The 27,921-nt window shown below is 43.2% G+C and overlaps 1 protein-coding gene across 1 annotated transcript; it reads left to right on the plus strand.

Annotated features, from left to right (window-relative positions):
- Positions 1-4,651: 4,651 nt before the first annotated feature.
- Positions 4,652-26,901, plus strand: tmem63c (transmembrane protein 63C). Its single transcript, XM_056427266.1, has 23 exons — positions 4,652-4,888; positions 7,575-7,800; positions 9,868-9,947; positions 11,969-12,056; positions 12,759-12,796; positions 13,534-13,676; positions 14,469-14,520; positions 14,610-14,718; positions 15,933-16,006; positions 16,137-16,217; positions 16,300-16,420; positions 16,636-16,769; positions 17,254-17,376; positions 18,896-19,049; positions 19,145-19,251; positions 19,857-19,943; positions 20,063-20,128; positions 20,238-20,400; positions 20,503-20,608; positions 22,221-22,388; positions 22,511-22,623; positions 22,712-22,786; positions 23,907-26,901. The coding sequence occupies exons 2-23, from the start codon at positions 7,591-7,593 to the stop codon at positions 24,135-24,137; spliced, it is 2,523 nt and encodes an 840-aa protein (XP_056283241.1). The 5' UTR covers positions 4,652-4,888; positions 7,575-7,590; the 3' UTR covers positions 24,138-26,901.
- Positions 26,902-27,921: the final 1,020 nt, after the last annotated feature.

The following is a 27,921-nucleotide window of genomic DNA, read 5'->3' on the forward strand; positions in this document are numbered from 1 at the left end:
TAGCATTTGAAAGCATTTGAAAGCATTTGAAAGTATAATGTCATGCATGTGGAAGCATGTGATTTAAGGTATACCTCAATGTATTTCAATGGGGTCCGTAAATAAACAGCTGATCACATCTGAGGATAAATTAAATCGATGATGGTATTTAGCGTTGTTTATTAATCCAAGAGATCAGTCGGGTTCCCAGGCTCCCATTTATGAATATTCACGAGTAGAGGCATTTTCAGACAAGACATTTCAAGTTCACTTATATTGAGTGTTTAATAATCCAAATATTTTCAGTGCGCTATCACTTTAAAATTAGATCCAACACTTCAAAAGGAAGAGTACACAGTAAATTGCCCAAGAATAGAGAGCAAATGAATGGTGGTCATCTTCGAGGATCCTAGAGATATTAATATTTCAGTAGAGACTAAACTGAGATTGAAAAAAGGGCTCACAGTAGAGATGGATATGGATTGGCTGACGATAGAAAGTTGCACGTATAAGAGTCCTACGTAAGCCTCTCGCCTCGATGCTCTTTGTCTGGTTTTGTTCTGGTATATTTCAGCTCCAGCTGCACAGAATGAACAAACAGTAAAAACTGTGGAGACGGTGCACAAAGATCCTTTGTGGACTTTAGGTTCAAGCGTGACTTGATTATTGACTTAGTTTTGTTCTTAAATTGTAAAGTAGGTTTATTATTACGTTGAGCTCATGACTGAGGCAGTCCAGATTGCACTCCAGTGTACTTTCCTCTCCTGCCCTCTCTGTTAGTGCTGATGATGATGATGATGATGGTGATGATGATGATGATGATGATGATGATGATGATGATGATGATGATGATGGTATAATGGTGGTGACGTGTATGAAAAAAAGGATCAGGAAACACTTTAGTGATAAGACACATTGTGATATGAGCACTCTGGTTTGCTGGGATCCAGATCCAGATGTAATCTGTACAAAACCACACTAGTGGTTTTTAAATATTTCCCATTATAGCTGAAACAATCTGTCAATAATTGATTAGTCCAATGACTGGAACAACTCCTTTGAAATATGCTAACATGGGCTTTGGGAAAGACTTTTCTGTGCCAGTTTATGGATGAAATTATTAATGTATTATTACAAATAATGGCAGATTAATTGTTAATTTAATCAATTTATGTCACATTATTGCAGACCATGTTGACTGTGCGGGTTTAAATTGATGTCCTACTTTACACACATTCATTGTCTGCTATCATAATGTTCTTTGGAATATGATTGGAATAGTAGTTAAAAGTATTTAACACGCTTCAAATGTGCAAACTTATTGGAAAGCCACATTGATAAAAAAACATTTACAATTGCTTCCATTAGTTAATTAAATGCACGGTTGACATGTCAGTATGCAGAGAGACTTGATTTTGTAGTCATTCCATTTAAATATAGTAACGCTGCTTCCAAAAAGCAGAAATGTATCTGAAGGCTTCTGTTGACATGAGCAGGTGCAGCCAGACAGGAAGTAGGTTTTTGGTTTGTTGATTCCGGCTCGTGTGTGCAGTCATCACTCCAGTGATGGTGTGGCTCATTCATCCTCCAGAAAGAGGCTGACTGGGGGATGCTGCAATAGCTGTGTGTCCTATGCAGACACACCTTGTTGATATGTGTGTGTGTGTGTGTGTGTGTGTGTGTGAGTGAGAGAGAGAGAGAGAGAGAGAGAGAGAGAGAGAGACTCCTCCCTCTTCCGCTGAGCTGAGCAGGTGGTGGACAGATTGTGGATTACCTCCGCCCCTCTCCCTCTCAGGCTGAGTCTGATGATGGTTGCCCATGCACAACCCCAAACACCACCCTCCAACTCACACCATCACAGCAGGGGCCTGTAGCTCCCATAGAGTTGAAAATAAGATGCACTCACTCATGGCATCCCTATTTAAACCACAGAGAAAGTACACGTTTAAGAAGTATGTTTACCCACAAACAGGTGCTCATTTTCATCAATTCCAATTCAAGGAAAGTAAGTCATTTTGTTTTACCTTTCCCTCGCTGGTGTGTGTGTGAGGGGAGGAGCAAAAAGCTGCATCAGGTTCCAAAATCTTGTTCGAAAGACTTCCCAGAGGAGCGGAGGCAGCTTATTAATGCTCACGGCTTTATAATGAGATCACATGTGTAATGTGCAGGTGTCTCCGCCTGCCATGTCATTCATGTAGTGAATGGGAGCATTGATAGCTGCAGGGGTCTCATCACAGCCCTCGTGTGATTTTGCAAATACATCGTTCACTCCGGTGTGATAAGACTTTAAAGAACACGTTCTTCAAGATGTGTTTACTCTATTTAGTCTCCCCACTGTTGCCTTTTTAGCATGCTGCCATGCTGCTTCCACAATGTGTCCTCTCATGTCATGATGTTTTATTGGCTTGTTAACAGTTCATTAGAGAAGGATTGTTTTAACACAATACCTGTTTAACCCTCCTGTTGCCTTTGGGTCAATTTGACCCCATTCAATGTTTAACCCTCCTGTTACCTTTACATTTACTAACATATTTTACCCTCGGGGTCAATTTGACCCCAGCAATTAAAACCTCCAGAAAATTATTAGAATTAATATTGTTTCCCAAGTTTAAGTGTGAGGTACTTTATGTTTGTTTGTTGACTACCTAAATAGCCCTTTAAATATATAAAAAAGTTGATATTTCTTATATGTTTGACACAGTGAAAAACAGCCTGGGGTCAAATTGACCCCAAAGAACACCGACATTAAACATTGAATGCGGTCAAATTGACCATAAGGTAACAGGAGGGTTAAACACTGGGATTTACATAATCAGCGGCTCAGTTTTAGATGAACATGCAAAGCATCGCTCATGAATATTCTGCCGGTTCTGGGCCTTTGAGAAGAAGTTATTGACGGGGAAAGCGTCAGACCTCTCCCTGCCATGCGGGAATCCTGCAAGGGGAAGCTGCATGTTTCACAAAGCTGCAGTCAAGAGGAGAACAACAGCTCTGACGCCATTACTCTTTTTATTGATGGTGATTGCACGTTCTCCTTGGGGTTAGTCTTAGAGGTTTGGAAGTCAACACAAGTTCACGTTTTATTTATGTTTCATCTATCTGGCAAAACAAGACCGTCGCTGTTATTGCCTCAGACAGGCAATGAATCCTGGCCCAGCTGAATGCTGGGGGGGGGGGGTCCTCCAAATGGTTTATGTTGATCTTTAGGTTCTGGTGCAGCTGGGAATAGGACCCAACCCCTGGAGGACATGTTTAGATGTAACAATGTTTCATTGCTTTATGGTAGCAAAGATTCAGCTTCTGATTCGGGATGACGCAGCACGTGTTGAGAGGTCTGGGAAAGTGATTTAAAGGACAGTAAATGTGAGAAGTGGAGGCCAACACGCTTGGTTTGTATCCTGACAGGGAATTGTGTTTCCGGTACCATCCTCCCGTTTCGTTTAATCCATGGAGGGCAACGTCGGTCCGTTCGGCGCTTTTGGTCCTCAACAACTATTACACGCAATCTTCTGATTATTTTGTGTACATAAATACCCCAGAGGAGACATTTTTCTTGGGCACCAGCTGCTAATTTTAAATAGTTCAAAGTCTTGGGGCCGAAGATATCCACGGTGCCAAGATGATGAATCCTGATAACTTTGGCGAGGCCTTTGGTGAGCACCCCATGAGGTGCACTTTTCTGTTTTTTAGTTAAATGTCTCAAAAACCATTTGGATGGATGGTCAGAATTTAAAACAGACATTTATGTCATTTGAATAACTTTGGTGATCCTTTGAATTATACCATCATCAAGTCAAAATGTAATATGACTAAATACCTAAAAAGCTAATGACATTCCCATCAGCCCCAGATATATTTTATGTATATTAATAATAATAATAATAATAATAATACATTACATTTCTATTGCGCTTTTCAAAATACTCAAAGACGCTTAAGCTTATATTTCTAATTTGTATTTGTTTGAATGCTAAACTGAGATGGTGACCTTGTTACATATTGGAGGTCAGCGACATGTCATTGTCATCGTAAGCATGTTGTCAAAGGCTCAACATCACACAACTGGTAGCTGAGACTATTTATGTTTTAAACTGGTTTCAGTTGGTGACTTATGCTTTTAAACAACTTATGGTAAGGCCGCAGCAGAAGCTGATTTCATCAAAATGGTATGAGGGAGTGATGAAATATATCCGAATTTAATCCTGATTTATTGCAAGTTATTGACCTTCTGATTTACAGTTTATTTGTTTTGTCTGCATGGCACGGATGACTTCCTCTCTCTCTCTCTCTCTCTCTCTCTCTCTCTCTCTCTATCACACACACAGATACCTCAGCTGTGTTTTCTGGTGCAATGAGCTGATTAGCTGACCTGAGCTAGCCTTTTCTTCTCTTGTTCTGCTTCTCTGACTCAAACTCAGTTATTTCATCACCGACTCGCGGCTCCCGAACTGACTTCAGCATCTGGGATCATAATAGTCTCGCTGAGCAGACGACAGATTTCACACCGCCGCCGACCAAACCAAACATCAGTTTGTAATCTGCTGCATTGGCTCGGAAGCTCGAGTCAGGGATGAGGAGGAGAGAAGTGAGCAGAGGGAAAGGATTAGAAAGACTTCAGATGTGCTGAGTTCCATACGCTGGAGAGGAAACGGAGACCGTGGGTTGACTGTGAGCACGTTTTGAGTGTTTCTACACGATGGGTGAGACGGAAATAATATCTTGTTGTTAAACTGCCAAGTCATGCTGTGACGTTTGTCCAAATGTTGTGTGAAACCACCCCGTATAGCCAGCCTGCATCCGTCAGCATCCTGCTCTGCTCCGGAGGTGGAGAGTGTGTCTGTGAGCATCAGCAGGGAGCAGCGTTCAAAGTGGCTGATGCAGGAAGAAGAACGGCAGTGACTCGATAAAGGTCTGTTTGCTCTCAAATTGTCGAATTGTGTCGGAGCTCCAGATTACAGCGAGCTCGTTGTATTTTCTTCCATTTAAGGCGTCGATTCCGTTTGATTCACCTCCTGTTGCTGCGAGTCACAGTTCACACAGCTCCTCTTGGATTGGTCTGCTGCCTCTCGCTCATCACAGGAGCATAAAAATAGGCACTGAACAGTTTACTTTTTTCCTGCGGCTTTCCATGTTGGGCTTTTCAACACGATGATTGAATTCATTAAAGAAAAGGAAAATGCTGCAAACAGTATTGTCACAGTGTGATCACCAGCAAAGCCTTTGATCATGATACAAACTACTGGGATACTTCAGTTGATCTTTTGTTGTATTAATCCCACAACTTCAAAATCTCCCGTAAATCATTGTGTTAGTTTGTCCATCAGTTTGTTTGAAAATGGGACACACAAGTTATCATTAAAGAACTGTAATATATAAACGATCCAGGAAATTAAATGTCTCCTCAGAGCACCGAATGCTCTGGAAGCCTTTACGGTTATTAATCCACTTTTAGCTGTAAAATTATCTTTTTGTGCATATCGATGGCTTATTTATTGGCAGAGAGAGAGAAAGCTGTGGAAACACAGCACTGCAGGCTGCGTGTGTGTGTGTGTGTGTGTGTGTGTGTGTGTGTGTGTGTGTGTGTGTGTGTACTTTATGGATTTGCCCATTGTGGACTAGAAAAGCGCTATAGAAGTCAAAATTATTATTATTAATATTATGATTTGCTTTGTGGTCCATCCTCAGGAGATCTCCTCCCCAGTTGTCTCCACAGGGAGCAATATTCAGATGCTGTCAGCATCTAAATATTGACTGCAAGCTCGACAGTTTTTCACAGAAAGAAAGTCGGCCCACAAGAGACTTCAACTGTGCCGAAAGAGCCGCAAAAAGTTGACTGTGTTTTATTTGTAAACCATCTCCAGACCTCTCTCCGTTGATCAGCTCGCCCTCCTACACCAGACGTCCTGCTGTGGCTCCAATGCGCGTGGTTTGGAAAATGCTTCACAAAACTTCTCAGGAAGTGACATCATCGGCGCGGTGATACATCACACCGCGGTCGCGTGCCAGATCGGAGGCCTTTAGCTTCCTCTTCTTCTTTTTCACTTCGATCTTGTGTTACCTCACGTAGCAGAGGGTTGTGATGCAGCCATTTACCGCTGCGTAGCACACGCTTTGTTACCTTCGCATTGAAAATGCGGAAGGTTATGTTTTGATCGCCGTGTATTTATTTATTTATTTATGTATTTATTTATTCATTTACTTATTTGTATGCGTGTTATTTGCGTAACAAAAAAAGTTGTAAACCGAATCGCATGAAATTTGGTGGGATGATTGGTTATTATCCATTTGATTAGATTTTGGGATCGATCGGGTCAAAGGTCAAGGTCAAGGTCATGAAAAAGGTCAACATCTTCTTGATTCGCATGAAATTTGGTGGGATGATTGGTTATTATCCGGGGACCATTTGATTAGACTTTGGGATCGATCGGGTCAAAGGTCAAGGTCATGAAAAGGTCAAAATCTTCTTTTTACCATAGCGCCGTCAATTTTTATCCAATTGGCATGCAACTAATGCCAAAATGTTCATAATTCAATGCCCAATCTTGTGATATGCGAAGGTATGCGCTCTACCGAGTGCCCATTCTAGTTTACTACTGTCACGGCAGTCTCTCAAAATGTCGCGGGGATCGCGAAATCTGATGATTGATGTCTTTCACTCGCTGTATTGACGCAAAGCTTTGTCAGCGGCTCCATTTCCTCCCACTGTTTATTCGCTGAGGAGTGTACACAAGCTGAGCAGCTGGGGTCCTGCAGTGTATTGATCCGACGTGTGGAGAGTGTGTGCTGCCGGAGGACAGGTGGTCCGGGCCTCCACTCTGTGGTCATGGCAGGGAATGACCACATCCTGCACACGCTGCTGTCGACAAGGAGACACACAGGACCGGCAGTGGAGTAAACAGTTCAAGCTTTTGCTCTCGCTCCGGTGAATTCAGTTCACAACAGAAGTATGCTTTTCTCTACATGGTTACATAGTTAAATGGGCATCTTCCTGACACATATTGAGTGTTTTCACAGATCCTGCAGTGTCGTCCCATCAGCGATGTCGCTTTTGATATGACGTGTCCACTTCCATTTGTGGGATAAAGAAACAGACGCGCGGTCAATAGCTGCTAATGGACTGTGATTGTCGTCAGGCTGATCCTGGCAAATGCTTTCTACACTTATCAATACTGCCCTCGCAGTGAATGACCGGTACTTGTCTGAGATAAATGAGACACAACAAGTGTTAAAGATGCAATCCACATATACAGAGCATGAATATATGTAAAGATCCAGTGGAGTGATGTCTCCCTCTGTGTGTTGGAACAAGCTTCTCTTTGCTTTGTTGACACTTTGTTGAAACTTTGCACAATATTGTCAAATTAAATCTATTAGGGATTCAGTTTGCTGACTTCCCTCCTCTTAGCAGCAATAGCTTAGACATCACAATGTCACAAGCACAAGAAATCATTGTATTATTACAGAACTACAGTTGACTCAATGTGGTGACATGAGGAATACCTGTGTGAAGCCCGAGCATCCCCGAGCTTCAAGGCAACAGAAGTCCAACAGCTTGGCTAAAGATCACTTTCTTTGTCGCTTTGTCTTTTCTTCAGGTATGGTCCAGGGCTGATGGCGCACTCTGAGCTGTTCGAGACAAGAGCGCCCCCTGTGGAGGGGGCAGGTGTGGAGCGGGGTGGTCTCGGCTTCCTGGATACTTTTGGAGAAGACAACGGCACCGCGGAGAGATGCTACCGCTCGCACTCCGGCAGCAACGTCCTCCAAGGCCTGCCGTTTGGAGGAGTGCCCACGGTCCTCGCCATCAATGTCGTGCTCTGGATGGTACTGACTCACACCCACCCATCCTTTATATCCTTTATATGGAAAATGCGGAAGTATAATATTTGTCGCTATGTGTTTATTTATTTATTTATTTGTATGTTATAAAGCAAAACAAAAAAAAAAAAAAAATCGAATGAAATTTGGTTGGTGGTTATTATTTGATATTTGTTGATTGATCATTATCGATCGGGTCAAAGGTCAAGGTCAAGAAGAGGTCAAAATCTTCTTCTTCTTTTACCATTTTTTATTTTATCCAATTGGCATGCCATGCATGCAACTAATGCAACATGTTCATAATTCAATGCCAATCCTGTGATATGACCCACTTATTCTATTCTGAGACGCCCAATGTCAGCCAGGCAAGCTCCACATTGGACGGGTCACCAGAATATCTCAGGACACAGAGACACAGTCATTCACGCTCGCATCACATCTAGAGGCAATTTAGAAAAAGCAACCGACGCTGCATGTCTTTGGATTGTGGGAGGAAGACAACTCACACCGACACTGAGAGAGAACATGCAAACTCCACACAGACGAGTGTAGCCCGGGGTCGAACCCCAGGCCCCTCTCGCCGTGAGGGGCAGTGCTACCTACTATCACTAGAAAACCACTTTTAGTCTACCTGGAAGTGTGATCAGCAAACATGCTTCACAACGTAATGGCTTCAAATGGAAACTGGGACAGATGTCACATCCAGTCCTGAGTGGTGAAGTGATTCGCACTGACAGCTCACAACAACAATGTCCTGGGCTCACACAGCTGGGGCTCCTCTGTCTGGAGGGCGCATGCCGTTTCTCCCCTGCATGGGTTTCCTCCATATACAATTGGATATGACTTTATAAGTGTGAGGTTCTGGGACAGGGACGTCTATATGTACAGGTTGTAAAGCACTCTGAGGCAAATTTGTAATTTGTGAGAATGGGCTCTACAAATAAACTGAATTTTGAATTATTCCCTTGACAGCATGAAGAGATGTGGTTCGGTAAACGTTGAGACTTTAAGCTGCTCCCAGGATGGAGCGTTTGTCTGTCGAAATGATGGGCTGGATAACATAATATAATACAGTGTTTACACTTTTTACAAACATAATTACATATTTCCCTCTTCCAGGCCTTGTCAAGCTTGATCTCTGCACTGATATCACTCTCAATATGCCACCACGGCGTTTTAATTGGCTCATTTGATCACTGCCTAGTTGTCAAGACAACACAGAGGGTCGACTGCTGTCTCTTACTGACGAGCATGAGTCAAAGCGTGCTCCCCCCAGGTGACGGAAGCATCAATTCAATCATCTGTGGGACTTAAGGAGAGCACGCCCACGCACCAAGACCCACTAAAACAACAGGGTGGAGGCACCGGGAAAAGAGTAAGATAACGGAGGGATTATCAATCAAAGATGGAGTTTGGACCCTGACTGTTAATTTGAACACGCACTTATTATTTAGCGACTCGCCTTCGTTAAGGCTGCCTCGATTACCCATGCTTGGCTCTAGATCACTAAGGAAATGAGCATTAATAGGGTTTGTTTCTTATTAACATGTCTGTCATCCTTGTCCACTAAACCAAATGTCTTCTAAACTCAATTCATAGTTTAATGCTGTGATTTTAATGCATTTGTCAAGTGAAGTCATGCTCTTTATATTCAAACAGAGCATGACTTCACTATTGAGTCCTATAATATATCATTGAATAGGCTTTGTATGATGTCATTGTGATGCTACACGCTAGCTCTCCCTTTGGGGCAGAATGGAGGCTATTCATATTTATTCTATTGACCACACTCATTTGGATGCTGTGCACAGCATGTGTTTGAGTGTGCATGCTGACCTGTTTCTGCTAGTTTCCAAGACAACCGCGTACCACTCTCAAGAAAGACGAGGGCTCTTTGTTGCTACTGCATTTTGAACCCGTCTCATATGTGCAGGCTCCTTATGAGCACGCAGAGAAAGGCCACATCTTTCACATCAAGCGGTTCGGACGGGTTTTGGAAAATGCCCAGAAAGACGAGTGTGTGACGCGAGTGTGTGAATTAAATTAAATTCCCGTTCTGGTTCTGTGTTACAGATCCTGTTGCTCATCTTCTCCTGTCTGAGGAAGGCTGCATGGGACTATGGCCGCCTGGCTCTGCTGATGGGGAATGACAGGTGAATCCGGATACTCTTCTGGTTTGTGAGCCATGGCAACACGTTAGGATTGTCAGTGGAGCCTCTTTTGAGTCCTGACCATGAAGCCTCCAGCTCCCTCTGCTGGGTGTTCATGGTACTGCGTAGGAGGCGAAGTACTGCAAAGAGCTCGTGCTCATTTGTTGTTCGTGGAATGATAAATGCAACTGTGGCAATGCATTCGAGTATTTGGAAGTAACAGTGAAAATATCAAAGTGTTAACACTGATAAGACGTACACATCAGATTAATAATTAAACTAATAATTATTTCCATATTTGTCCAAACTAATTTTGGAAATAATTCTCATGATCGACATTCTTAAAACCATAATATGTTAAATTTACAGCAGTATAGAATAAAGAGGCCTGAACCTGCCAATGTTTGTCAATTTCACCTTGATAAAAACTTCAAGGACGAGGCTCTACGGCTGGTGTTAGTCTGTATTTATCTCACTGTCCACAAACCCCACAAAAAGATCACAACTAACAATCTGATAATCCAGCTCTCAATTCTTTCTAATTTGTTTACCCTGTCTGTGGCACTCAACGTCTTCATCCTAATCCTAATCTTTAGACAGGTTTTTATAAAAGGCACTGCAGTTTTTTAGCAAATGTTACTCAAACACCAGAAAATAATGCTTGTGTGTGGAACTATTTTGGGTGGGCGGCTGTAGCTCAGTGGGGGGAGGTCGTCGTCCAAACCCCCCAAGGTTGTCGATCCCCTCCCTCCCATTTTTTGTTGCTTTGTGTCCATGATGTCAAGGCACAACCCCCCCAGTTGCTTCCCCGGGCGCATCACTGCCTGCCACTGCTCCTAATTAAGGATGGGTTAAATGCAGAAACACATTTCATTATTGTGTACTGTGTACTCTGTGCAATAATGACAAATCAATCAAATAATTTTCAACTGCAGATCAACATGCATTTGTTGTGAACATGAAGGGCAGCGGGGCGTAAGAACAGGCAATACCTGTTCGGCTATAATATGGTTCACTGTTGTTTTTGGCATTTTCATTAGGATTTCTCATAGTAAAAAAACAAAAGTATATCACAAGGCTTATCCTTTCAAACAATAATTCATCAATAAATCAACGGTCATATTCCTTTAATAATAATAATAGTAATAATAATAATAATAATAATAATACATTACATTTCTATAGCGCTTTTCAAAATACTCAAAGACGCTTTACAACACATAATTAAAATATCCTAAAAGCTATGCAATAAAAATAACTAAAATTACAATAAAAACAAACGATAAAAGCAAATAAGAACGTAGAGAGCACACAATCACACATTAAAAGCAGTTTTGAACAGGTGGGTTTTGATTTTTGATTTGAACAATGAATGTTCGGTGCAGTCTCGGATGATTTTGGGGAGAGAGTTCCAGAGGGAGGGGGCAGAGATGGAGAAGGCTCTGTCGCCCCATGTCCGGTGCTTGGTCCTGGGAGGGATGGAGAGGAGGCATCAGAGGAGCGGAGCCGACGGGATGGAGTGTGATGGTGAAGCAGATCGGTCAGGTAGCAGGGGGCCTGGTTATGGAGGGCTTTGTAAGTGAGCTTTGAAGGATAGAAAAAGAGTCACGGTCCATCCGGCCGTTGGAGTGAGTCTGCGGCAGCTTTCCTCTGCCTGACAGGAGTCAGCTCTTCAGACCGGCAGCGGCCTTAAAGCTCCCAAGGGCGAGCAGCATCTGTGTGTTTTGCCAACGGTCCCGTCTGGCGCTGATTACATTATGCTTCTTAATTTGACACAATGTTGAATTGTCATTGGTAAGGCCCAGAGAACAATATCAACACATGCAATCATCACACTGGCTTTATTAGATCCGACCATGCTGAATGTGGTTTATGTGTTCTTTATGTCGAGAGTTTGAGTCGAGCAGTTACATTATGTCTTTACTGTTACAGCACTGACATATTGAATATCAGCTGCATTGATAAAGTCGAGCCAGGCCACGATCTGCATTGATAACCTTGCTATTTCTTTGCTCATCTTTCAGTCTCACATCGCTGTTTTATGGAGAACCAAGTGAGAAAGAGAAGTCTCCGTCAGAGTCCAGCCCCTCCGACTCTGAGACCAAGGACATGGTGAGTTTTGTTTTGACCCTTTACACATCATTTAAAGGTACCATTCATCCTCAAAAAACACCCAGGCACCTGCTCCCTCGACAAGTCTCCTTAAGCTCTCACAAAAATAATGAATGCATTACGAACCTGATAGAATATTCTTCTATTCTCTGTGATGAAACCTGCACTTGTCCCAAGTTGACCTCTGAGTGTGGTTCTGCCTTACTTTAAAGCTGCACTCAGTCATATTTCTTCATTAACGATGCATTAAATAACTCATGTGATGGGAAAGAGGCCACAGATAGAGATGAGGCAACAGAGAATGAGTTCCCAACTCTGCAGTTTCTTTTCATAACAAGATGTCAGAAGTTAATTTACCAACGATATATTGATGTCTAAAAATGCGGCCGACTCATGACTCAGCTGGACTGTGTGACTCGAGGACACCTGTGTGATAAATGAGGTCACTCCCTGCATGTGTGTAACGGTGTAAGACAAAGAGTCAGACTGAAGTCATCGCCTTGTGCCTACTAAAGAAGTTACTGCTCCAGGCTAGACCTATTAAATATCCCCCTCTGTGTCACTCTGCAGACCTTATTACGATGCACACAGTGGATGCTTGCAAGCAGCCAGATGTGGTGTGCACAGAATTGTATACATATGTCATCCATTATCTTTAATAACTAATCCATGGGATGTTTTACGATCCTTCTCTCTTTCCAGGGCTTCTGCTCATGGCTGTCATCACTCTACCATATGAAGTAAGCACACAAAGCATTTTCCCATGTAATTATGTTTACCCTTCTCTCATCGTAGCTTCTATCCTTTTATTGGCCCTCTGTCTTCAAAGCTGATGTCAGCGGCGAATCTAAAGTCTCTTGTTATATGTCATTTAGAAGCAAAAACAAACGAGTCTGGGCTCAGGCGACCGCCGGTGCCGTGGTTTCTCCCGTTGCATATTTGCTCTCGCTCCAGTCTGACGACACACAACAGATTTAGGCCTGGAGAAAAGAGGATTTCCACGTGGTTTCCATCGTATTATGGTGGAGTGTGTGTGCTTCTGTTTTTAGCTCCCGTGCCAGTGGCTCAGCCTAAGAAAGTGCAAACCCACCCTGAGAGTTCGCAATGTGTGGGCCGCCATGTGACCAGCGTGCCCCTCTTTTCTTCATTTTTTTCATTCTTTTTCTTTTTGTTCTTTTTTTGTGACTGGGTTTCTTGAACCTCCCTCCCGGCAACCGCAGCTTCTGGCACCAAAGTGGTGGTTCCACAGTTTTACTCGCGATGAGATAGAAGCTGGAGGCCCCTTTGCCCCGGCAGCACACCGAGCTGCATGCATACAGATGAGATGGCACGGCTCTGTTTCCCATCACACGTGTGGAAAATCCGTTATTGACACATCAAGAACAATCTCTCTTTTTGACATGAGGCGTAGAGGGTTTGGGATCTTTCGGATATGTGATTCAGGGATTCTGAACGTTTCCTATCTCTGTTTCTGCAGGGATGAGGAGATCCGTAGCAAATGTGGCATCGATGCCGTCACGTACCTGTCCTTCCAGCGCCACATCATCCTGCTCATGACAGTGGTCTGCCTGCTGTCTTTGGCCATAATCCTGCCGGTCAACTATTCTGGGAACCTCCTGGGTATGTTGGTCTTTAGATTATGGTCTTGCGGGCCGACTATTTGAAAAGCCAAGAGATATCCTTCACCTCAGTAGAGTCCTGTGAGGCATCTCGCAGGGAGAGAAGCCCGACCACACAGAGACAATCACATGCGTCTACACACCAAAGGATGTATTAGTCAAATGCACTGAAACTTTAGTTCAAAACAATCTGTGGTAGAGCTGAGTTTATACAAAACTATATTGCATACATGAAATTAGATGAAAGCTGAAATCAACTCAAAAGGTCATTTTAACTTAAAGTGACCCATAAAACAAAAATATGAAGTGAAACTACAATTTACTAGCAGCAGAAAGGCCTTTTGGCAGTTGTGTGCTTATTTCGTAGGAAGTGTTGAGTAAGCCATTCCATAATAGGATGGAGGCTGGAGCCATGAAGGGGTCGACGAGGAGCTGGGCTGTCCTCAGACTCTTTTTTATTACTGCTGGCTATCATCTGATGAAGCAGTGTGCCACCGTAGTCATTAAATAAACCAACACCCAATGTCAGGCTGCCACGGTAACAGCAAACAAAGGGTGCCTGAACTAAAACACCAGAGTTAGGCATGACTGCGATGTTTGAAGTGTGTGTGAAATTTCACTGAGATGAGAAAGATGTCATAAAATTGCATGGAAAGTCTTTTTTTCTTCTTCTAAATAGTAACGTTGCTTCATCGTCGCCTCAGCCGACAGACAAAAGAGGCGGGGCTTCTTTTTCGTCATTAAAAAAAATGGAAATGGCTCGCTCTTCTGTCACGTTTCATTATCTCTACAGGAGACAGTCCTGAAAACTTTGGAAGAACAACACTGGCTAATGTTAGTGCAAAGTAAGTCTAGCATTTTATGAATGACATCAAATCTCATGAAGTAGCGCAGAAACCACATCTATATTTGTTGAAACCCTTTTGTGCCTCAGGGACAGCTTCCTGTGGCTGCACAGCATCGTGGCGCTGGTCTACTTCGTCATCACGGTGCTGTGTATGGCTCACCACTTGATACGGCTGGAGTACCGAGAAGACGAGCAGGTCTGGCACCACCACGTCACCCTGTGTATACACTGAGGCCTGGACATTTCTATACTGCAAAAACATCCATCTCATTAAATCAACTTCTCTCGTCTAGCGTGGTTGCATGCTAATTAGGGCGAAGTACAAAATACAGCTGAGGCTGGATGGAAGGTCGTTAGCTCATGAATCCGATGATGATGGTTGCAATAGATGAAAAGTGAATGAGTCACACAATAAGATTAGAATTCACGCCGAGGAGAACATGAATGTGTGTTTAAAATTTCCTGGAAATCCATCCAGGAGTTGTTGAGGCGTTTCACGCTGGAGCACAACAGTCAGCCGGCTGGTGGCATTAAAAACAAAAGTCAGAGGATCATTGTAGTCAATGGGACTCATTCCCCAGTGCATGTGTGCACTTACTTTGTTCATGGGTGACTGTGGGTCAGTGGGGAGCAGGTCCGTCTTTAAATCAGGGGGTTAAAGGTTCAAACCTCGCCCTAGTCGATGTGTCCTTGAGCAAGACTCCTAACCCCGAGTCGCTCCCTGTAGCTGCGTCTACGGTGAATGAATGTAACAGGATTGTAAGTTTGGATAAAAGCGTCAGCTAAATGTGATGGAGTTGATATTTATGTCTTAACCCTCCTGTTATGTTCGTTTCTTACATACAGCCGTGATGTTCCCGGGTCAATTTGACCCGGTTAATGTTGAATCATCCAAAAGTGGTCAGAAACCAAAAAATTCTAAAAACTATAGTTTGTACATCATCACCAACAACATTACTAACAATTAAATCAGTTTTTAGTGGAATTGAGTTATTTACCCCTCCATATATCAGAGTTCAATCAGGAGCACTCACTCGTTTTAATGAAAAATACATGTTCAAACTATTATTTAGGTACATTGAGAAAATCTAAATCTAAATTGCATTAGTCTACCATAACATGTATTTTCTCCTAAAAAAAAATTCTTCATGGGGTGATGTAGATGAATAGAGATGAGACACCTGTGCTGTTCAGGGTCATAATGACCCGCCCACTAAAAATCAAGCCAAATGAGTCATAAAGGATTTGTATTGAAAGTAAACGTTAGTTATGTTTATTTTTAGTTTTAACCAACAGACCGGCGTTTCCCTCCATAGAGCCACGACGCTAGCACGGCTGATACCTCTTTATAAGATGGAGACCTTTCCTTCAGTTCTTTGTATCTCATAGTGATGACATTATGTGTTTCAGGTAGCCAGGACACTGATGATCACCTCCATCCCAAGAGAGATCTCGGACTCCGGACTGCTCACCAAACACTTCCAGTACACATGTTTTCTTTTCTTTTTCATCGTTAAGTTAAATCCTCTCTTTTTGTTTCATATCACGAGACCATCGTCCGTGCACAATCTCATCGCCGTCATTGTGATCAACTCCTTTTGCTCCATTCACTAGTGAGGCCTACCCCAGCTGTACTGTCACCGATATCCAATTCTGCTTTGATGTCCACAAGCTGATGAGGCTGGACTTGGAGAGGTACAGCAGCTGCTCCCGGTTGGACCGACACAGTGTGGGATGAGTGTGAGGCTCTTGTCTGAGGATGATGTGTGTTTTGCAGACGCAAGGCAATGAAAGGCAGGCTGTACTTTGCCACAAAGGCCCAAAAGGAAGGGAGGATCATGATCAAGACCCATCCATGTGCTCAGATATTCTGCTGCGACATCTGTGGCTTTGAAAAGGTACGTTTTACCACCATACTTGGGATCAGTAGGTGACTGCCTGTATCGACCTACGGCTCAGTTGCGGCTGCACAGACGGTACGGTACCACTGGATGGCACTGCGATCCAGAAATAGGAACATGCAGCGACACGCTACACCACCGCTGTAAATCTAAGGAGCTTTCTGAGAATGAAAGATGCAGTGAGTAATGTGTGCTCTAACTTTTATCTGCAGGTGGATGCAGAGCAGTACTACAGCGAGTTAGAAGAAAAGCGGACGGACGAGTTTAACGCCGAGAAGAACCGCATCTCCATGAAGAGGCTCGGCATCGCCTTTGTGACTTTCCGTGATGAGAGGATGACTTCTGTGTGAGTAAACAGCAGCATGACACGAAGGCTCATGTCGGTCAGGTCCTGTCGTCACATAAGCCCTGTCGCATCAGGGAGCAAGGTGACATTCATGAAGTGGCATGAAAGCAGACATTACTGAACACAGATGCAGATCCCTTTTTACCTTCGCATTGAAAATGCGGAAGGTTATGTTTTGATCGCCGTGTATTTATTTGTATGCGTGCGTGCGTGTTATTCGCATAACTCAAAAAGTATTAAACCGAATCGCATGAAATTTGGTGGGATGATTGGTTATTATCCGGGGACCATTTGATTAGATTTTGGGATCGATCGGGTCAAATGTCAAGGTCAAGGTCATGAAAAGGTCAAAATCTTCTTTTTATCCAATCGGCATGCAACTAATGCCAAAATGTTCATAATTCAATGCCCAATCTTGTGATATGAGAAGGTATGCGCTCTACCGAGTGCCCGTTCTAGTTTAATATCTGGTTCGGTCTTCCAGCATTGTGAAGGACTACTGTTGCGTACGCTGCCGCCGCAGACCCCAGCAGTCCAGCATCACCACTGTGGTGCAGTCGCAAAAGTGGGGGGTCAACTACGCACCTGCTCCGAGTGACATCATCTGGTAAGGACTGACATTACCGGAAATGCCTTAGTTTCTTAAAAAATGTTTTTTATTGATAGCAAAGTCAACATTTTACACACTGACACCGTCTGCTACTTTTGTAGCACGTGAGAAATCCACTCATCTATCATGTATACATATTCTGTGCATGGTTGCAGGGAGCGATAACATATCCCAGCATGCATCGGTACACAACCATTCAAACACACATTCAAAACTAAAGTCACTCTATACCAAACCTGCATGTCTCTTTGGACTGTGGGAGGAAACTGGAGCCAACACTTGGAAACACATCTGTTGTGTGTAATAGCCACTATTACACCATTTGGACACATTCATCCTGACGTGTGTGTATCTTTGGAAACCTCTGGGTTGTGGCTAGAGTTTAAATCAATGTTCTGTGGGCTGTAATGTTGCTAATGCAACATTAGCCCGTGATGATGGGCCTCACACAGTCTATTTATTTACACAAATCTGAATGTCTACAGTCACCATATTATTCCTATTTATTTTCCAACTGACCTCTGTGCTGTTCTTTTAGAACATGTAATTAACCAACAGCAACATGTAACATACATCAGTATGTATTTTCTTGTTTGTAGCATATAAAAAATTTAAAAAAGTGAAGTAATTACCTTCGCATTGAAAATGCGGAAGGTAATGTTTTGATTGCCGTGTATTTATTTATTTATTTATTTATTTGGATGCGTGTTATTCGCATAACAAAACAAGTTTTAAACCGAATCGCATGAAATTTGGTGGGATGATTGTTTATTATCCGGGGACCATTTGATTAGATTTTGGGATTGATCGGGTCAAAGGTCAAGGTCAAGGTCATGAAAGGGTCAAAATATTCTTTTATCGCATGAAATTTGGTGGGATGATTGGCTATTATCCGGGGACCATTTGATTAGATTTTGGGGTCAAAGGTCACGGTCAAGGTCATGGAAAGGTCAAAATCTTCTTTTTACCATAGCACGGTATATTTTTATCCAATTGGCATGCAACTAATGCCAACATTTTCATAATTCAATGCCCAATCTTGTGATATACGAAGGTATGCGCTGTACCGAGTGCCCATTCTAGTTCCATATGTATGACTGAAGTAGCTCAAAGGCATGTTTCTAATCTTGCAGAATGAATGCAGCAGTCCCAGTGAGGTTACGTAACAAGTGAGGGGTGCAGACGTATAAGATGTTAACATGGTCTTGCTCACTGTCTGTGCTTCACGCCTGATTGGCTGCAGTGTATTTGTGTTTCCTGGAGCAGTCGCAGGCTGTGGGGTTGAGCAGGTACTTCTGTTCCTTCATTAAAACTGAGCGGTGAAGTGTGTGTTCCCAACCCGCTCGGCGGAAACACGCTCACCAGCTCACACACGAGAGGCGACTGAGCTGGCTACTCTCAGGCTTATGTCAATACATACAGGACGGGGTTGTCAGGGAGAGAGTGGTGTGTTTGATGTCCTGTCCGTCCTGCCGGATGATCGTGTATTGACGCTCATTATTCCTCCCGTCACCAGGGAAAACCTGTCGGTGTGCGGATCTCGCTGGTGGCTCCGATGCGTCCTCCTCAACGCCCTCCTCTTCCTGCTGCTGTTCTTCCTCACCACTCCCGCCATCATCGTCAACACCATGGACAAGTTCAACGTCACGAGGCCCGTGGACAGCCTGCGGGTCAGAGTTTGAGATTGAGTTCAACTGTGTGACCCCGATGCTACATTGGAACTCTCTTGGTTTTCATGAATACATTCCTGTGCTGTCCAATCCAGAGCCCTGTCATCACCCAGTTCTTCCCAACCCTCCTGCTGTGGGCGTTTTCGGTGCTCCTGCCTTTCGTCGTCTACTACTCAGCCTTCTTTGAGTCCCACTGGACCAGGTACTCGCCGCCATCAGCCACCTCACTCCTCTGAAATGGAAATGCCTGTCCTTTGCTTCTTCAAATAGACCCTCTCAACTCTCAGCATCCCCCCCCCCATCTCAATTATTAAATTTCTTTTACACCCTGTTGCTCTTTTTACTCCCTCCCTCCTTCTCTCTGTCACTCTCCCTGCACTGTTATTCTGGGCAGGTTGTCATAGTGATCTCCATGTGAGGATAATGATATGCACAGTCGTCACCGTGCACAGGGGAAAGGCACATGGGGACGAGCGGGGGGGAGGAGCAGAACGACTGTGCATCGGGAGACAACCTCTCGCAGCACCAATGAGCAGCCGGTCTTTACATAACCACTCCCACAAACGTGTTGTGCAGGCGTGATGTGCGAAGGACCGAATGCAAATGAACTGTTCACTGGAGGGGAAAACGTCGCTCGTGCTAATGAACCCGAAGGTCCTTTGCATGTAGAGTCAGCTGACTTTACGCAACATTATTTCACATTAGGAATTTACTGTGTTAAAACTGGGTGGATATGTTTTACATAACTAAATATGGCATTGCGTAAGGATGTTCTTACAATCCCATGTTATTTATTTCATGTCTCAGATCTGGTGAGAACCAAGTGACGATGCACAAGTGTTTTTTCCTGCTGGTCTTCATGGTCATCATCCTGCCCTCACTTGGTCTGTCCAGGTACATGGAGCATAACCACAGAAACACATTTAACTTCTGCTTTTATACTTATTTCCACAAAGTTATTAGGATTTTACACAATTCTGAGATGTATTGTTCTTATTTGTTTCCGTCTGTAGCCTGGACCTGTTCTTCACATGGCTTTTTGATGTCAACTTCTTGGAAGAGAAGGAGGTCAAATTCCAGTAAGATAACTCTTTCTGCTCGAATGAAACCTACAAATAGTCATCACGACTCCTAGGAAGACATTTGTGTCGCAGTCAAACACTCAGCTTCTCTCTTTCCTCGGTGCAGGTGTGTGTTTCTTCCTGACAACGGTGCATTCTTTGTGAACTATGTGATCACATCCAGTCTGATCGGCACATCTATGGAGCTGCTTCGTATCCCAGCGCTGACGGTGTATGCCCTCCGCCTCTGCTTTGCCAAGTCCCAGGCTGAGCGCATTCACGTCAAACGGGTCAGCCGAGCCTTACCTTTGAGCTTACCCCAGCGTTTTTTTATTGAAGGCTGAAGATCGTGCTCACTTTTAAAATCCTTGTGTTTGTGTTTTCATTTTCAGAGCCAGGCGTATGAGTTCCAGTTTGGCCTGGAGTACGCCTGGACCATGTGTATCTTTGCAGTCACAATGACCTACAGCATCACATGTCCCATCATTACACCATTTGGTGAGAAACATACCTACAGATCCTCATCTACCTCTTCTTTCTTTCCACTTTCTGTCTTTCTTTACCATCCCATCACCTTCCCTCTTCGTCGTGTGTGTGTGTGTGTGTACCGTCTCCCCTCATGGCGTCACCTCACTCTCCTCCACTGCCTGCCAGTCCGATGCAGACTGTGTGAATGTGCCGCTGTAGTCCCAGACACCCAGACACGGTGCGTGGCGAGCCAGACGCCCACTCTGCTCCCCCAGAGCTCACACGCTTCTATTGGCCACTGCAGCCCAAGGCTAGTGAGAACAGGCCCTTTCATACACACACTCGACTGGTCTGGCTCTAATATCGTTTTTTTTTTTAGGCATAGCTTTAGCAGATAATGTCATTGGTTGAACCGCATTGTGTGGAAACACAGGATACCTGCCAATGCTAAATGGGATCATTATTAATTTAAAAATAAACGTACACTACCGTTAAAAAGTTTGGGGTCACTTAGAAATGTCTTTATTTTTCAAAGAAAAGCACTGTTTTTTCAATAAAGATAACATTAATCAAAAATACACTCTATACATTGTTAATGTGGTAAATGACTATTCTAGGTGGAAATGTCTGGTTTCTAATGAAATATCTCCAGAGGTGTATAGAGGCCCATTTCCATCAACTGTCACTCCAGTGTTCTAATGGTACATTGTGTTTGCTAATCGCCTTAGAAGACTAATATCTGATTAGAAAACCCTTGTGCAATTATGTTAGCACAGCTGAAAACAGTTATGCTGGTGACATAAGCTATACAACTGGCCTTCCTTTGAGCTTTAAGTTTGAAGAACAAAATTAATACTTCAAATATTAATCATTATTTCTAACCTTGTCAATGTCTTGACTATATTTTCTATTCAATTTTCAATTCATTTGATAAATAAAAGTGAGTTTTCATGGAAGACACGAAATTGTCTGGATGACCCCAAACTTTTGAACGGTAGTGTATATATTCTCGTTTTTAAGACGGATTTTCCTTTTTGTTGTCCTCTCTGTCGCCATGTCCCAATAGCAGGGCTCTCAAGTTTTGAAGACAGGCAAGCGTGAGATTTCCATCAGCACCCGATACAGCTGACCGTTGCGCGCGCCGGCATTGAGCCGGCATCGAGCCGAAAAGAGTTGTTGACGGGGGGGGGGGCTAGTGACTATTTTTTTGCTCCATCCCAATGCGCGCAGACCGGCGTCGGAGCTCTGCAGCGGAACAATCGATCGGCGTATTGAGCACCCCTGCATTCAAGCATTAAATAGCCGAGAGGTTTTTTCAGCGTGAGGAATTCGATGTGTGGCGGGAGTGCGTGAGATGAGACCGAAATGCGTGAGTCTCACGCTCAATGCGTGAGACTTGAGAGCCCTGCAATAGTGTAATTGTATTTTGCATTCAACTTTTCATTGAACATAATATTGAGTGTGTGAGGCTCTTAAGGCTTATGTGACGTTTGGAGAACAGCAAACACAATATCACGATGATGTTGGAGGACCGTACCAGAGTTTTCTGCCTTTCCGCCTCGCATCAACAATATACGAGGCGGAATCTTCCACAACGCTGCAGTGTTTTTGGGATTTAAAAGTGTTTTCCCTGCACCTGTAGGTCTGCTCTACGCGGTCCTGAAGCACATGGTGGACCGATACAACATCTACTATGCATACATTCCCACTAAACTCAGCCAACGGATCCACAGAGCAGCCATCAGCCAGGTCATCCTGGCCCCCATCCTCTGCATGTTCTGGCTGCTCTTCTTCTCAATGCTCAGATTAGGTACTTCATCACTTCCCCTTCGTAGCCTGTTACAGTGTCTGTAACCGTCATTGTATCGTGTGTGTGTGTGTGTGTGTACAATATAACATTAAGTTGTAATGTCTCGCCCCTTGCTGTCACAGGTCCCGTTCATTCCATCACCCTCTTCACGTTGGTGTCCCTCCTCGCCTGCATTGCCTTTTCCCTCTTCCGCTTGTGCCTTAGGAAGCAACCCGACAAGTCAACAAGCTATCAGGTCAGCCCCGCCGTAACACACGCAGACTAAGTTCAGCTAAAGACACAGTAATACTCGATGAGTCATGTGATATTTTTTTCTTCTTCAGATGTCCGATCAGCAAGCAGAGGAGACGTTTACTGATGAAGACAGGAGTACCGAAACATCCGCTACAGCTTCTAGTGTACAGATATTTATATGCCCATATTTATATCATAAGCCTGACAATTTCGTGTTTAACATGAAAACTCACACTTTTTTATATCAAGTGATGCAAAAATGAATAAAAATATAGTCAGACATTGACAAGGTTCGAAAATATAATTTTTTTATTGAAATATTAATTTTGTTCTCAAACAAAAAGCTCAAAAAGGAAGGCTTTATAGCTTCTCTAACCACAATAATTTTGTTTTCAGCTGTGCTAAAAAAAAAAAGGGTTTTTTTTCCCTTTCTAACCTCCCGTTAGTCTTAAACAACACAACACACACACCACCACACTGGAGACACCACTCACACCACCTATTCATTAAATTTCATTTAAACCAACCATTTCCCCATAGATAGTTATTTAACAATTAACAATGAGTATATTAATTTATTTAATTAATTTTAATGTTATCTTCATAAATTAAAAATTTTTTTACTTTGACAAATAAATTTCTTTCTTCCCCCTGAACTTTGAAGTTGTGATAGTAAGCCTGACATTTCACCGTAAACATATCTGACATGATCATATTAGTATGTGTGCTTGTTTTAATAGTTCAAGTTCTATTTTTGTAAAAGTTACATTAGGTGTTGTTACAGGCAACTTATTGATTGTCCAGTCCAAATATTAGCTAAAAAAAAGAAAATAAGCATATATTCCCAGAATGTTGAACTCTATGTCTTGAGAGATAACCACTGGTGTCTCACTGACGACCAGCAGGTGAATGTTCTGTGCTGGTGAAGCTGTGGCATCTGAGATGTGACAGTTCTGAACAGTGTTGCATTTTCGATCAATGTCAGAGAAATAATCCAAAGAAAATCTCTGCTGTCAAAGAATAAATACGTTATCTTTATATTTCAGCCATCACTGAGTTAAAATACTGCGTGATCCTTAAGGGTGCATAGTTATACGTATCCAAACCTGGATTTATGATAATTAGTGGATCCAGTATATGCAGACTTAGACTTACAATTAAATTGTGTTTAGATCTTGCATGAGTTAAGTGTAGGGTGGGTAAACAAACCATAAAACATACTTTTATCTAATTGATTTAGTGTGTGGCACCATCATCCGCTATATGTTGATCTTTCTCTTTCAGCTGTTTGTGGCGTCGGTGCTGCTGGAGCCAGAGCTGGCTTTGACTCCCATGCCGTCCCCGGCCCACCACAGCTACGGCACCATGGCCAGCTCCCAGAGTTCAAACCACGGCGCGGCGGAGGAAGAGCGGGGTGAGGAAGGCCACGCCCAGACCCGTGAGACTGAACTCCAAGACCCCCCAGACCCCTACTGCTCCAGCCCCGTCATGGACAGCCTCGTAGGCTTCCAGTAACGCTAAATCCCCGAGCTGATTGCACGTGTCCTTCAGGATGCGAAATGCTGCAACGCTGCATTTCCGTCGCCTCAGACCACACTGAGCTCGATGAAGAGCCTGAAAAGGAAACAATGCAGGATCCCCGTAAACACCGCCATAAATATATAGACGTCTCCTGAACTCGTCTCGTGGACAGAAACACCGATCTCTCCGGACGATACATCCCTTAAATGTACAGATTATTTCAGTTAGACTATTTGGATGCTCCATGATTCGGGATCGCAACTTCTCCCGTGACTTCGTTCGCAAGTAAAAAAAGGTTTAAAGTAACGAAAGTGTCCGCGGTGGAATTGTCTTTGGGTTGCTATCGGAGATCCTCTCTCCACGCTGTGCCACTCGGACGTGAGTGGAGGTGAAAGTTCCTCCCAGTGTGGGTGGTGTGAGCAGGCTTGCCCCCCGGCAGGCTGACGGAGTGGTCCGGGCCCGGGCGATATCGGATTCCTCGAACGCGGAGCTCGGGGAGGCTGAGGGCGAGGGCAGCGAGTTGTGAAGCCATCTGCAGCGAGAGCGCAGACAGACGGAGGGCCGCCTGTAACTCAGAGATGTGATATACGTACGCGCTCACCGAGGAGGCACACGCAGCTTCGCTGTACCTGGAGCGTGTTGGAACGAGCGTACATTTAAAGGTTGCTATTTTTGCTACAGTATTTTCGGTGTCATTGATGTTGTGCTTTGGGTTTGGGCGCTACTGGAGATCGTTTAGGGATTCGCAGAGTCGTCTCGTCTTAATCAGAGTATTCCCGTATTATGCTATTTTGACTGCGTATGTGATCCAATTAATTTATTTATTCATTTATTCGTTCAACAATTTCACTTTCTTGCTGGGAGTTGGATGAGAAGATCAATACCGCCTCCACATGCGAGTGTGCTGTACATCTAATTCTCTGCAAGAACAGAAATAGCTTTTTTTATCATAAATTGCAGAATATTTTGAACAATATACCGTGGCGTCTACTTCTTCTCACAAGACAAAGTTATTGAACTCTCGAGAAGAATGTATTCATTTATAATTTAAATGGAACATGTTTGCATGCATGTTGATGATGTTGTATAAATGAGGAATGCATTTCCATCCTTAACCATAAGGTCGAGTTTCACGTGTCCTAATCTCATCGTCTGTGTGTTTCCAAGTTGTAGGAATTGGAATGAAAGTATGTTTTGCTCCTGAATGTAAAATGATGGTAGTTTGTTATGTCTCTTGCTGCCTTGAACAAACACGTCCTTTCGTGTGACAATCGAGCATGGCCTCAAATATGCTGCATGGACTCAAAACTAAAAAGGCAGAGAAACATCCAAGAGATGAAAACACAAAAGCAACTATCTTGAAAAACAACCCAGAGTAGTAAACAGGCATGTTTACATAGTTAGTTAATTCTGTTAGTCATCAGATACGCAGGAGGTTCATTCCACTGAGATGTTGACCAAATCATCTTCAAACAACGTCCTCTTACGGCCTTTTTCTGGAGCTTATGTCTATATTTCATCTTCAACTGCAGATTAGTTTGTTCAGTTGTCATGGACATGGTGAACTGTACATGTTCAGACTTTATACTATCGTCGTGCAGGTATGGACTTTTCTTTACATGCTTTATAGTTTATTCATGTTAATAAAATAATCTCTACCCAAGGTCCACTCACTTGCTCTTTCTGAAACCTTTAAGAGTAAACTATAATGTTCGACTTGCACATGGAGAAGTCCTCCAGATGGTTTACCTGTTTACACATCACTGAGAACTGAGCAAACTTCATCTGCTGAGGAACACCATGTGATATGATGAAAAGCTCTGGAACAAGCTGGTAATTATTATAATTTTAAGGTTAAGAACAGTCGAGCTCACCACTACGCCATCTTACTGTGTGTGTTTACATCGCAGCAGTTCCCTCACTTCTTTAAGGTTTTTTAGTATTAAGTCCTTTCCGGTGCCTTGTTGTTGATTTCAATCACATTTGTTTTTGTTCATGTCAGATGTACCACCAAGTTTTCTCCAGAGGATACAATCTATCTGTTATCTATCCAGTGGCATTAACTTTACATGTTATATTAACAGTGACCTAGAATCATAGGCCTGTGTCACACAATGTGTTTTCAGATTTACGGATGACATATTACGCATAATATTAAATCATCTTGCTACATTTTACATGGAATCTAACTGTAGTTTCTCATGCTGTATAAAAGAGATGAAAGCTGGCAGCAGAGCCAGAGTGGTTCGTGTAGAGAATCATGAAGAAAAATCTATTTGGAAAAATAAACATCAAAGAGCATCTCGACATGTCTGTGAACTACCAATGTGTCCTGTGGGTTTCATAGATCATTAAACATACTTTACTTTGAAAAATCCAAAATAAAACTTATTAGGTCATTCTTAGCTCTAATGTCCATGCAAGGAGGGATTGTCCATTTTCACGCTTAACAAGTTTTATTGTATCCTGTCATGTCTTTTCATATGCTGTATGTGGCTTGGTCACGCAAAGTCTATTTGGAGGTACATTAGCTCTCCAGACATGTCCACTGGTTTTCACTCTTGGTTATGTATCATAAGTGCTTTATTTCATACCGTATGTGCGCCTGCTGTAGATGTGGGTTGTTGTATCTTCAAGAAGGTTGAGGTTAAAGGAAAGACACCGTTGGAGACTGATCTCTGTCAGCTGTGTTGTCAAAGAGTTTTCATCCGTCAAAAGTGAAGTGCTGTGATCTGCAATTAAAATGAATTCAACTCAATCCACTCATCTTGTGCCATGAACTCCTTATTGCTCTCCTCGTGTGGTCTATAATGAAGTGTTTAGAGTGAGTCACATTGCATGTGGTTAGTAGTAGTGCTAGAGTGTATGTGCACATGACGCCTTCGGGAAAATGTGCAAAAGGCTATACTCCTCGCATTACTGGTTTAGGATTAATGTTGGACAATTCAAATAAATAGTTTTTATTCTGACATCTGATTATTTACTTTTTTTTCGCTGCGTGTCGGATGAGAAGATTGAAATAGTATCAATCTGGTCATCTATATCTCTGGAATAAGGGAAACAGGTATGTTTCCCAAAGGCCTAGCTATTCCTCTGAAGTCTGACAAAGTGCATTCCAGATGAAAGTAATTCCCTTTGGTCAAACCGTCTCTCGCAAGATGATCACAGAACATATTTCCTCACTTCACAGCGCTGGCGAGAGGCGAGTAATGAATTCACTGCATGTTAGCTTAGTGTTGGAAGCAGTGAACCTGGGAAAGCCGTGCTCCGTCCTACAGGCCTCATTGGACCACGAAGCCACATCTAAGGCTGGATGGGGCAATTCATTGTGTGAGCATCACTACATGCCTGCGATTATCTGCACTCTGCGTCTTCGTTGCTGCGCGTTACGGAAGAAAAGTCCCTATTTCCCCTGTCACCCGTGGCAACTGCTGAGAGCATGCTTCTCAGTGAAAGGTGAATTCCTCTGGGTGCGTGGTCAGTCGCTCGTCCTGCCAGCTTAGAATAGAACATGTCTCTGCCTCCTGCAGCAAACACAGTCACCGTACGAGTATGTTTCAGCATGCAAATGCTGCCAAATAAGTGTCGTTTTGTATTTACATAAGATTTGGGCTTAAAGTAGTTGCAATTCTGTTAATAATGTTGAACTTTTTGAACTCCCCTTGGTCTTTCCATTTAGTAGCAAGAGCTTCTGATGAAACCTCACAATTTCCACAGATTTAAATAGCAAATGTCCATTTATTTTCCCGTTGGACAGACTTTTTGTCCATGTTGGCAT

The sequence above is a fragment of the Pseudoliparis swirei genome, chromosome 11, assembly GCF_029220125.1.
Source record: "Pseudoliparis swirei isolate HS2019 ecotype Mariana Trench chromosome 11, NWPU_hadal_v1, whole genome shotgun sequence".
Taxonomy (NCBI): domain Eukaryota; kingdom Metazoa; phylum Chordata; class Actinopteri; order Perciformes; family Liparidae; genus Pseudoliparis; species Pseudoliparis swirei.

Coding starts and splice junctions, on each gene's coding strand:
- tmem63c (XM_056427266.1), top strand. CDS start 7,591: ATGGCGCACTCTGAGCTGTTCGAGACAAGAGCGCCCCCTGTGGAGGGG. Junction 12,797..13,533: donor TCATCACTCTACCATATGAA/GTAAGCACACAA, acceptor CTGTTTCTGCAG/GGATGAGGAGATCCGTAGCA. Junction 16,421..16,635: donor ACATCTGTGGCTTTGAAAAG/GTACGTTTTACC, acceptor TTTTATCTGCAG/GTGGATGCAGAGCAGTACTA.